The 12500-nt window shown below is 48.0% G+C and overlaps 1 protein-coding gene across 1 annotated transcript in view; it reads left to right on the top strand.

The window, feature by feature from the left end:
* The window catches only part of LOC121562394 (glutamate receptor ionotropic, NMDA 2A-like), a gene marked incomplete at both ends in the record, with an annotated part of 56216 nt that overhangs the window by 41219 nt on the left and 2497 nt on the right, over positions 1 to 12500 (top strand). The window contains 2 exons of the mRNA XM_045219644.1: positions 3779 to 3904; positions 10498 to 10727. Coding sequence (XP_045075579.1) covers positions 3779 to 3904; positions 10498 to 10727 — 356 coding nt within the window. The remainder of the gene's footprint in view (positions 1 to 3778; positions 3905 to 10497; positions 10728 to 12500) is intronic.

The raw sequence follows: 12500 nt of genomic DNA, 5'->3' as shown, positions 1-12500 counted from the left end.
TCCTCACTTCCTCTCCTCTCCTCCTCTCTTCCTCTCCTCTCCTCCTCTCTTCCTCTCCTCTCTTCCTCTCCTCTCCTCCTCTCCTCTCTTCCTCTCCTCTCTTCCTCTCCTCTCCTCCTCTCCTCTCTTCCTCTCCTCCTCCCTCTCCTCTCCCCTCCTCTCCTCTCCTCTCCTCCCCCCCTCTCCTCTCCTCTCCTCTCCTCTCTCTCCTCTCCTCTCCTCTCCTCTCCTCTCCTCTCCTCTCCTCTCCTCTCCTCTCCTCTCCTCTCTCTCCTCTTCCTCCCTTCCCTCTCCTCCTCCCTCTCCTCTCCTCTCCTCCTCTCTTCCTCTCCTCCTCACTTCCTCTCCTCCTCTTCTCTCCTCTCTTCCTCTCCTCCTCTCTCCTCTCCCTCCCTCTCTTCCTCTCCTCTCATCTCCTCTCCCTCTCCTCTCCTCCCCCCTCTCATCTCCTCTCTCTCTCTCTCTCTCCTCCCCTCTCTCCTCCTCTCCTCCTTCCCCTCTCCCCTTCCTCTCCTCCTCCCCCCTCTCTCCTCCTCTCCTCCTTCCTCCTCTCTCCCCATCCTCTCCTCCACTCCCCCTCTCCTCTCTCCCCCTCTCCCTCCCCCCTCTCTCCCTCTTCCTCTCCATTCCTCCCCCTCTCCTCCCCCACCTCCTCTCCTTCCTCTTCTCTCCTCCTCCTCCTCCTCCCTCTCTCCTCTCCTCTCCTCCTCTCCTCTCCTCCCTCTCTCTCCTCTACTCCCCTCTCCTCTCCTCTCGTCTCCTCCTTCTCTTCTCCCTCTCCTCCCTCCCCCTCTCTCCTTCTCTCCTCCCCCCTCATCCTCTCCTCTCCTCTCTCCTCTCCTCTCCTCTCCTCTCATCTTCTCCTCCCTCTCTTCTCTTCTCTTCTCTTCTCTTCCCTCTTCTCTTCTCTTCTCTTCTCTTCTCTTCTCTCTCTCCTCTCCTCCTCTCCCTCTCCTCTCCTCTCCTCTCTTCCCCCTCTCCTCTCCTCTCCTCTCCTCCCCCTCTCCTCTCTTCTCTCCCTCTTCTCTCCTACTCCCCCCTCTCCTCTCCTCTACTCCCCCTCTCCTCTCTCCTCTCCTCTCGTCTTCTCCCTATCCTCCCCTCCCCTCTCCTCCTCCTCCACCTCCTCCTCTCCTCATCTCCCTCTCCTCTCTCCTTCTCTCCTCCCCCTCTCCTCCCTCCCCTCCCCTCTCCTCTCCTCTCCTCTCCTCTCCCTCTCCTCTCCTCTCCTCTCCTCTCCCTCTCCTCTCCTCTCTCTCCTCTCCTCTCCTCTCCTCCCCTGTCCTCCCCTGTCCTCTTCTCTCCTCTCCCTCTCATCTCCTCTCTCCCTCTTCTCTCCACTCCTCCCCTCTCTTCCCCTCTCCTCATCTCTCTCCCTCTTCTCTCCTCTCCTCTCCTCCCCTCTCCTCTCCTCCTCTCCTCTCCTCTCCTCTCCTCTCCTCTCCTCTCCTCTTCTCTCCTCTCCTCTCCTCTCCTTTCCTCTCCTCCCCTCTCTTCTCCCCTCCTCTCATCTCCTCTCCTCCCCTCTCCTCTCCCTCTCATCTCCTCTCTCCCTCTTCTCTCCACTCCTCCCCCTCTCTTCCCCCTCTCCTCTCCTCTCTCCCTCTTCTCTCTTCTCCTCTCTCCTCCCCCTCTCCTCTCTCCTCTCCTCTCCTCTCCTCTCCTCTCCTCTCCTCTCCTCTCCTCTCCTCTCCTCTCCTCTCCTCCCCCTCTCCTCTCTTCTCCCTCTTCTCTCCACTCCTCCCCCTCTCTTCCCCCCTCTCCTCTCCTCTCCTCTCTCCCCTCTTCTCTCTCTCCTCTCCTCCCCCTCTCCTCTCTCCTCTCCTCTCCTCTCCTCTCCTCTCCTCTCCTCTCCTCTCCTCCCCCTCTCCTCTCTTCTCTCCCTCTTCTCTCCACTCCTCCCCCTCTCCTCTCACTCTCGTCTCCCCCTCTCCCTCTCTTCCACCTCCTCCTCTCCTGCCCTGAGGCAGTGAGACTCTCAGCTCAGAGAAGATCCAAGGGAATAATGAGAAATATGGAAATGTTCAAACTCAAACTTGCAGTGATCTAACACGCCTCTCTCTGTCTTCTCTCTGTTTATCTCTCTCCCATTCACTCCCCCTCTCTCTCTCTCTCTCTCTCTTCTCTCTCTCTCTCTCTCTCTCTCTCTCTCTCGCTCTCTCTCTCTCTCTCTCTCTCTCTCTCTCTCTCTCTCTCTCTCTCTGTCTCGCTCTGTCTCTCGCTCTCTGTGTTCTCCGTCTCTTTCTGCCAGACTGTCTCTCTTCATATCTCTCTGTCTGTCTTCCTCCTTCCCTCCTTCTCCCTCCATCTCTCCCTCCTCCATATCTCCTCCTCCATCTCTCCTCCCCTCCTTCCCTCCTCCATATCTCCTCCTCCATCTCTCCTCCCCTCCTTCTCCCCTCCATTCCTCCCTCCTCCATATCTCCTCCTCCATCTCTCCTCCCCTCCTTCCCTCCTCCATATCTCCTCCTCCCCTCCTTCTCCCCTCCATTCCTCCCTCCTCCATATCTCCTCCTCCATCTCTCCTCCCCTTCTTCTCCCCTCCATATCTCCTCCTCCATCTCTCCTCCCCTCCTTCTCCCCTCCATATCTCCTCCTCCATCTATCCTCCCCTCTTTCTCCCCTAAATCTCTCCTCCTCCATCTCTCCTCCCTCCATCTCTCCTCTCCATCTCTCTCCTCCTCCATCTCTCCCTCTCCATCTCCCTCCTCCATCTCTCCTCCTCCATCTCTCCTCCTCCATCTCTCCTCCTCCATCTCTCCTACTCCATCTCTCCCTCCTCCCTCTCTCCCTCCTCCATCTCTCCTCCTCCATCTCTCCCTCCTCCATCTCTCCCTCTCCATCTCTCCTCATCCATCTATCCTCCTCCATCTCTCCCTCCTCCATCTCTCCCTCCTCCATCTCTCCCTCTCCATCTCTCCCCTCCTCCATCTCTTCTCCTCCATCTCTCCTACTCCATCTCTCCTCCTCCATCTCTCCCTCCTCCATCTCTCCTCCATCTCTCTCTCCTCAGTCTCTCTCCTGTCTGCTTCATATGGGTGTTACTGAGATGAATGATAACTATGTATCTACAGGTGTGACGTCAGAAGCGCTTTACAAAGTGCTGGTGTTGCTGATGACTGCTTTTACCCCAAATAAAGTCCAGTCAAATAAAGTAGTTTTGAAACTCTCTCCTTCACTCCCTCTCTCTCTCTGCCTTTTATTCTCCCTCCCTATGCCCCCTCCCCTATCTCCCCCCTCCTCTCTCTTTCTCTCCCCCTCTTCATCTCTATCTCCTCTCCCCTTCCTCTCTCTCCCTCCCCCCCTCTCTCTCCTCCCTCCCTCTTTTCCCTCCCTCCTCTCCTTCCCTCCCCCCTCTCTCTCCATCACCCTCCTCTCATTCCCTCCCCCCCCTCTCTCTCTCTCTCCCTCCTCTCTCTCTCCCTCCCCCTCTCTCTCCCTCCTCCTCTCTCCCTCCCTCCTCTCTCTCTCCCTCCTCCTCCTCCCTCCTCTCCTTCCCTCCTCCTCTCTATCTCCCTCCCCTCCTCTCTCTCCCTGCCCCTCCTCTCCATCCCTCCCCCTCCTCTCTCTCCTGCCCTCCTCTCTCCCTCCCTCCTCCTCTCTCTCCCTCCCCCTCCTCTCTTTCCTCTCCCTCCCCCTCCTCTCCTTCCCTCCTCTCTCCCCTCCCCCTCCCCTCCCTCCCCTCCCCCCTCCTCCCTCCTCCCTTCCCACCTCTCTCTCTCTCCCCCTCTCCCTCCCTCCCCCTCTATCTCTCTACCCGCCTCCCCCTCTCTCTCAGAGCCCTTCAGCGCGTCTGTCTGGGTGATGATGTTTGTGATGCTGCTACTGGTCACAGCCATCGCTGTCTTCCTGTTTGAGTTCGTCAGTCCACTGGGATTCAACCGCAACTTGGCCCAGGGCAAAGGTACACTCTCTCTCTCTCTCTCTCACACATACACACACACACACACACACACACACACACATAACACACACACACACACAACCCCTTAACTTTAACCTCAGCCCCAATACTAACCGCTGACCTTATATCCATTATAGCAATGTAATCTACAGCTGTTAGCAGTGAAACAATGTTTATAATCTACAGCTGTTAGCAGTGAAACACTGTTTATAATCTACAGCTGTTAGCAGTGAAACACTGTTTATAATCTACAGCTGTTAGCAGTGAAACACTGTTTATAATCTACAGCTGTTAGCAGTGAAACACTGTTTATAATCTACAGCTGTTAGCAGTGAAACACTGTTTATGATCTACAGCTATTAGCAGTGAAACACTGTTTATAATCTACAGCTGTTAGCAGTGAAACACTGTTTATAATCTACAGCTGTTAGCAGTGAAACACTGTTTCACATAATCTACAGCTGTTAGCAGTGAAAACACTGTTTATAATCTACAGCTGTTAGCAGTGAAACACTGTTTATAATCTACAGCTGTTAGACGTGAAACACTGTTTATCAACGTAATCTACAGCTGTTAGCAGTGAAACACTGTTTATAATCTACAGCTGTTAGCAGTGAAACACTGTTTATAATCTACAGCTGTTAGCAGTGAAACACTGTTTATAATCTACAGCTGTTAGCAGTGAAACACTGTTTATAATCTACAGCTGTTAGCAGTGAAACACTGTTTATAATCTACAGCTGTTAGCAGTGAAAAACTGTTTGTAATCTACAGCTGTTAGCAGTGAAACACTGTTTATAATCTACAGCTGTTAGCAGTGAAACACTGTTTATAATCTACAGCTGTTAGCAGTGAAACACTGTTTATAATCTACAGCTGTTAGCAGTGAAACACTGTTTATAATCTACAGCTGTTAGACGTGAAACACTGTTTATCAACGTAATCTACAGCTGTTAGCAGTGAAACACTGTTTATAATCTACAGCTGTTAGCAGTGAAACACTGTTTATAATCTACAGCTGTTAGCAGGGAAACACTGTTTATAATCTACAGCTGTTAGCAGTGAAACACTGTTTATAATCTACAGCTGTTAGCAGTGAAACACTGTTTATAATCTACAGCTGTTAGCAGTGAAACACTGTTTATAATCTACAGCTGTTAGCATTGAAAAACTGTTTGTAATCTACAGCTGTTAGCAGTGAAACTTTAATCTCCTGTTGCACTGTTTATCATCTACAGCTGTTAGCGGTGATACACTGTTTATAATCTACAGCTGTTAGCAGTGAAACACTGTTTATAATCTACAGCTGTTAGCGGTGATACACTGTTTATAATCTACAGCTGTTAGCAGTGAAACACTGTTTATAATCTACAGCTGTTAGACGTGAAACACTGTTTATCAACGTAATCTACAGCTGTTAGCAGTGAAACACTGTTTATAATCTACAGCTGTTAGCAGTGATACACTGTTTGTAATCTACAGCTGTTAGCAGTGAAACACTGTTTATAATCTACAGCTGTTAGCAGTGAAATACTGTTTATATCAATGTATTCTACAGCTGTTAGCAGTGAAACACTGTTTATAAACTACAGCTGTTAGCAGTGAAACACTGTTTATAATCTACAGCTGTTAGCAGTGAAACACTGTTTATAATCTACAGCTGTTAGCAGTGAAACACTGTTTATAATCTACAGCTGTTAGCAGTGAAACACTGTTTATAATCTACAGCTGTTAGCAGTGAAACACTGTTTATCATCTACAGCTGTTAGCAGTGAAACACTGTTAATATCAATGTAATCTACAGCTGTTAGCAGTGAAACACTGTTTATAATCTACAGCTGTTAGCAGTGAAACACTGTTTATAATCTACAGCTGTTAGCAGTGAAACACTGTTTATAATCTACAGCTGTTAGCAGTGAAACACTGTTTATATCAACGTAATCTACAGCTGTTAGCAGTGAAACACTGTTTATATCAACGTAATCTACAGCTGTTAGCAGTGAAACACTGTTTATAACCTACAGCTGTTAGCAGTGATACACTGTTTATAATCTACAGCTGTTAGCAGTGAAACACTGTTTATAATCTACAGCTGTTAGCAGTGAAACACTGTTTATAATCTACAGTTGTTAGCAGTGAAACACTGTTTATAATCTACAGCTGTTAGCAGTGAAACACTGTTTATCAACGTAATCTACAGCTGTTAGCAGTGCAGGGGTACCAGGTAGTAATGAGGCTGTATACAGGAAGTAGCAGTTTTGAGTCAATGTGCAGGGGTACCAGGTAGTAATGAGGCTATATACAGGAAGTAGCAGTACTGATTCAATGTGCAGGGGTACCAGGTAGTAATGAGGCGATATACAAGGAGTAGCAGTACTGAGTCAATGTGAAGGGGTACCAGGTAGTAATGAGGCTATATACAGGAAGTAGCAGTACTGATTCAATGTGCAGGGGTACGAGGTAGTAATGAGGCTATATACAGGAAGTAGCAGTACTGAGTCAATGTGCAGGGGTACCAGGTAGTAATGAGGCTATATACAGGAAGTAGCAGTACTGAGTCAATGTGCAGGGGTACGAGGTAGTAATGAGGCTATATACAGGAAGTAGCAGTACTGAGTCAATGTGCAGGGGTACCAGGTAGTAATGAGGCTGTATACAGGAAGTAGCAGTACTGAGTCAATGTGCAGGGGTACCAGGTAGTAATGAGGCTATATACAGGAAGTACCAGTACTAAGTCAATGTACAGGGGTACGAGGTAGTTGAGGTAATTGAGGTAATACATTTTGTACAAGTAGGTAGGGGTAAAAGTGACTAGGCAATCAGGATAGAATATAAACAGAGCAGAAGCAGCCTACGTGAAGAGTGTCAGTGTGTGTGTGTGTCTGTGTGTGTGTGTGTTTGTGGCATCAATATTCCTGTGTGTGTATGTGTGTGTATGTAGTGTGTGTGTGAGTGTGGTGGAGTGTATTAGAGTGTCTGTGTAGTATGTGTGAGTGTGTGGGTAGAGTCCAGTGTGCATAGAGTCAGTTTAAGAAATACTGTAATATCACTTACTGTTAGTGTTACTGGTACCAGAGGCTACTGTGTACTAGTGGAGTGTCTGTTAGTATTACTGGTACCAGAGGCTACTGTGTACTAGTGGAGTGTCTGTTAGTGTTACTGGTACCAGAGGCTACTGTGTACTAGTGGAGTGTCTGTTAGTGTTACTGGTACCAGAGGCTACTGTGTACTAGTGGAGTGTCTGTTAGTATTACTGGTACCAGAGGCTACTGTGTACTAGTGGAGTGTCTGTTAGTATTACTGGTACCAGAGGCTACTGTGTACTAGTGGAGTGTCTGTTAGTGTTACTGGTACCAGAGGCTACTGTGTACCCTACTAGTGGAGTGTCTGTTAGTATTACTGGTACCAGAGGCTACTGTGTACTAGTGGAGTGTCTGTTAGTATTACTGGTACCAGAGGCTACTGTGTACTAGTGGAGTGTCTGGTAGTGTTACTAGTACCAGAGGTTACTGTGTACCAGTGGAGTGTCTGTTAGTATTACTGGTACCAGAGGCTACTGTGTACCAGTGGAGTGTCTGTTAGTATTACTGGTACCAGAGGCTACTGTGTACTAGTGGAGTGTCTGTTAGTATTACTGGTACCAGAGGCTACTGTGTACTAGTGGAGTGTCTGTTTGTGTTACTGGTACCAGAGGCTACTGTGTACTAGTGGAGTGTCTGTTAGTGTTACTGGTACCAGAGTCTACTGTGTACTAGTGGAGTGTCTGGTAGTGTTACTGGTACGAGAGGCTATTGTGTACTAGTGGAGTGTATGTTATTATTACTGGTACCAGAGGCTACTGTGTACTAGTGGAGTGTCTGTTAGTATTACTGGTACCAGAGGCTACTGTGTACTAGTGGAGTGTCTGTTAGTATTGCTGGTACCAGAGGCTACTGTGACTAGTGGAGTGTCTGTTAGTGTTACTGGTACCAGAGGCTACTGTGTACTAGTGGAGTGTTTGTTAGTGTTGCTGGTACCAGAGGCTACTGTGTACTAGTGGAGTGTCTGTTAGTATTACTGGTACCAGAGGCTACTGTGTACTAGTGGAGTGTCTGTTAGTATTACTGGTACCAGAGGCTACTGTGTACTAGTGGAGTGTCTGTTAGTGTTACTGGTACCAGAGGCTACTGTGTACTAGTGGAGTGTCTGTTAGTATTACTGGTACCAGAGGCTACTGTGTACTAGTGGAGTGTCTGTTAGTGTTACTGGTACCAGAGGCTACTGTGTACTACAAGAGTGTCTGTTAGTATTACTGGTACCAGAGGCTACTGTGTACTAGTGGAGTGTCTGTTAGTATTACTGGTACCAGAGGCTACTGTGTACTAGTGGAGTGTCTGTTAGTGTTACTGGTACCAGAGGCTACTGTGTACTAGTGGAGTGTCTGTTAGTGTTACTGGTACCAGAGGCTACTGTGTACTAGTGGAGTGTCTGTTAGTGTTACTGGTACCAGAGGCTACTGTGTACTAGTGGAGTGTCTGATAGTGTTACTGGTACCAGAGGCTTCTGTGTACTAGTGGAGTGTCTGTTAGTGTTACTTGTACCAGAGGCTACTGTGTACTAGTGGAGTGTATGTTATTATTACTGGTACCAGAGGCTACTGTGTACTAGTGTAGTGTCTGTTAGTGTTACTGGTACCAGAGGGGCTACTGTGTACTAGTGGAGTGTCTGTTAGTGTTACTGGTACCAGAGGCTACTGTGTACTAGTGGAGTGTATGTTAGTGTTACTGGTACCAGAGGCTACTGTGTACTAGTGGAGTGTCTGATAGTGTTACTGGTACCAGAGGCTCCTGTGTACTAGTGGAGTTTCTGTTAGTGTTACTTGTACCAGAGGCTACTGTGTACTAGTGGAGTGTATGTTATTATTACTGGTACCAGAGGCTACTGTGTACTAGTGTAGTGTCTGTTAGTGTTACTGGTACCAGAGGCTACTGTGTACTAGTGGAGTGTCTGTTAGTGTTACTGGTACCAGAGGCTACTGTGTACTAGTGGAGTGTCTGTTAGTATTACTGGTACCAGAGGCTACTGTGTACTAGTGGAGTGTCTGTTAGTGTTACTGGTACCAGAGGCTACTGTGTACTAGGGGAGTGTCTGTTAGTGTTACTGGTACCAGAGGCTACTGTGTACTAGTGGAGTGTCTGTTAGTGTTACTGGTACCAGAGGCTACTGTGTACTAGTGGAGTGTCTGTTAGTATTACTGGTACCAGAGGCTACTGTGTACTAGTGGAGTGTCTGTTAGTATTACTTGTACCAGAGGCTACTGTGTACTAGTGGAGTGTCTGGTAGTGTTACTGGTACCAGAGGCTACTGTGTACTAGTGGAGTGTCTGTTAGTATTACTGGTACCAGAGGCTACTGTGTACTAGTGGAGTGTCTGTTAGTATTACTGGTACCAGAGGCTATTGTGTACTAGTGGAGTGTCTGTTAGTGTTAGTGTGTAGTTGTAGTGTGTACTAGTATACTATAGTGTCTGTTAGTGTTAGTGTATTGTGTAGTTGTAGTGTGCTGTAGTGTAAACATAGCTGTAGTGTAAACATAGCTGTAGTGTAAACAGTGCTGTAGTGTAAACATTGCTGTTGTGTAAACATAGCTGTAGTGTAAACATTGCTGTTGTGTAAACATAGCTGTAGTGTAAACATTGCTGTTGTGTAAACATAGCTGTAGTGTAAACATTGCTGTTGTGTAAACATAGCTGTAGTGTAAACATTGCTGTTGTGTAAACATAGCTGTAGTGTAAACATTGCTGTTGTGTAAACATAGCTGTAGTGTAAACATAGCTGTAGTGTAAACATTGTTTTTGTGTAAACATAGCTGTAGTGTAAACATTGCTGTTGTGTAAACATAGCTGTAGTGTAAATTTAGCTGTTGTGTAAACATAGCTTTTGTGTAAACATAGCTGTAGTGTAAACATAGCTGTAGTGTAAATTTAGCTGTTGTGTAAACATAGCTGTAGTGTAAACATAGCTGTAGTGTAAACATAGCTGTAGTGTAAACATTGCTGTTGTGTAAACATAGCTGTAGTGTAAATTTAGCTGTTGTGTAAACATAGCTGTAGTGTAAACATAGCTGTAGTGTAAACATAGCTGTAGTGTAAACATTGCTGTTGTTTAAACATAGCTGTCGTGTAAACATTGCTGTAGTTCTCCCAGACAGTGTTCTCATGGGACCATTTAGTCTGTGTCTCATCTAATCAGGCTCACAAACAAACACACAAAACAACAACAGCAACAACATATTCATTAGATCAACAACACAATATCAACCAGATCATCCCAATCCAACAGAAAACAGGAATAACTCCAGGTGTTACATGTACACATACAGACAGTTATTACACCACGTCTTCTCGTCTCTGTCTCTGTCTCTGTCTCTGTCTCTGTCTCTGTCTGTCTCTCTCTCTCCTCTCTCTCTCTCTCCCTTTCTCTCTCATCTCTCTCTCTCTCTCTCTCTCTCTCCCTCTACCCCTCTCTCTCTCTCTCTCTCTCTCTCTCTCTCTCTCTCTCTCTCTCCCTCCTGAATTCTCTATCCTTGTTTTATTTCTCCCCCCCCTTCCCCCAGACCCCCACGGTCCATCGTTCACCGTTGGTAAGGCAGTGTGGCTGCTGTGGGGTCTGGTGTTCAACAACTCTGTTCCGGTCCAGAACCCTAAAGGCACCACCAGTAAGTTCATAGTGTCGGTGTGGGCCTTCTTCGCTGTCATCTTCCTGGCCTCGTACACAGCCAACCTGGCTGCCTTCATGATCCAGGAGGAGTTTGTGGACCAGGTCACCGGACTATCTGACAACAAGGTACAGGAGTGTGTCTGTGTGTGTGTGTCTGTGTGTGTGTCTGTGTGTCTGTGTGTGTGTGTGTGTGTGTGTGTGTCTCTGTGTGTGTGTGTGTGTGTGTGTGTGTGTGTGTGTGTGTGTGTGTGTGTGTGTGTGTGTGTGTGTGTGTGTGTGTGTGTGTGTGTGTGTGTGTGTGTGTGTGTGTCTGTGTTTGTGTGTGTGTGTGTGTGTGTGTGTGTGTGTGTGTGTGTGTGTGTGTGTGTGTGTGTGTGTGTGTGTGTGTGTGTGTGTGTGTGTGTGTGTGTGTGTGTGTGTGACAGACAGAGACACAAAGGCCTGTCCCGTTGAGGCCGGTGCATCATGGTCATGTTTTGTCTCTGTCCTTTGTGTCTCTCGTGTTTTATGTGTGTGTGTATGTGTGTGTATGAGCGTGTCAGTGTGTGTATGTGTGTGTATGAGCGTGTCAGTGTGTGTGTGTGTCCAGGAGGAGGTCACCGGACTGTCAGACAAAAAGGTAGAGGAGATGAACACACACACACACACACACACACACACACACCACAAACACTGACGCGCTCATACCAACACACACACTGACGCGCTCATACCAACACACACACTGACACGCTCATACCAACACACACACTGACACACTCATACCAACACACACACTGACGCGCTCATACCAACACACACACTGACACGCTCATACCAACACACACACTGACGCTCATACCAACACACACACTGACACGCTCATACCAACACACACACTGACGCGCTCATACCAACACACACACATGACACGCTCATACCAAACACACACACTGACACGCTCATACCAACACACACACTGACGCGCTCATACCACACACACACTGACACTCACACAAACACACACACTGACACTCACACAAACACACACACTGACGCGCTCACACAAACACACACACTGACACGCTCATACCAACACACACACTGACGCTCATACCAACACACACACATGACGCTCCATACCAACACACACACTGACGCGCTCATACCAACACACACACACTGCACACACACACACTGACGCGTCATACCAAACACACACACTGACGCGCTCATACTAACACCACACACTGACGCTCACACCAACACACACACTGACGCTCACACAAACACACACACTGACGCGCTCATACCAACACACACACTGACGCGCTCATACCAACACACACACTGACACGCTCATACCAACACACACACTGACGCTCACACAAACACACACACTGACGCTCATACCAACACACACACTGACGCGCTCATACCAACACACACACTGACGCCTCATACCAACACACACACTGACGCTACCTTATACCAACACACACACTGACGCGCTCATACCAACACACACACTGACACGCTCATACCAACACACACACTGACGCGCTCATACCAACACACACACTGACACGCTCATGACCAAACACACACACTGACGCGCTCACACCAACACACACACTGACACGCTCACAACACAACACACACACTGACGCGCTCATACCAACACACACACACACACACACTGACGCGCTCATACCAACACACACACTGACACGCTCACACAAACACACACACTGACGTTCACACAAACACACACACTGACGCTCACACAAACACACACACTGACGTTCAACAAACACACACACTGACAGCTCATACCAACACACACACTGCACGCTCCATAACAACACACACTACACACACACTGACGCTCACACCAACACACACACTGACGCTCACACC

This window comes from Coregonus clupeaformis, unplaced genomic scaffold, assembly GCF_020615455.1.
Source record: "Coregonus clupeaformis isolate EN_2021a unplaced genomic scaffold, ASM2061545v1 scaf2567, whole genome shotgun sequence".
Taxonomy (NCBI): domain Eukaryota; kingdom Metazoa; phylum Chordata; class Actinopteri; order Salmoniformes; family Salmonidae; genus Coregonus; species Coregonus clupeaformis.
Note: the sequence above shows the minus strand (reverse complement) of the source record. Positions and strands in the feature narration are given on the sequence as shown.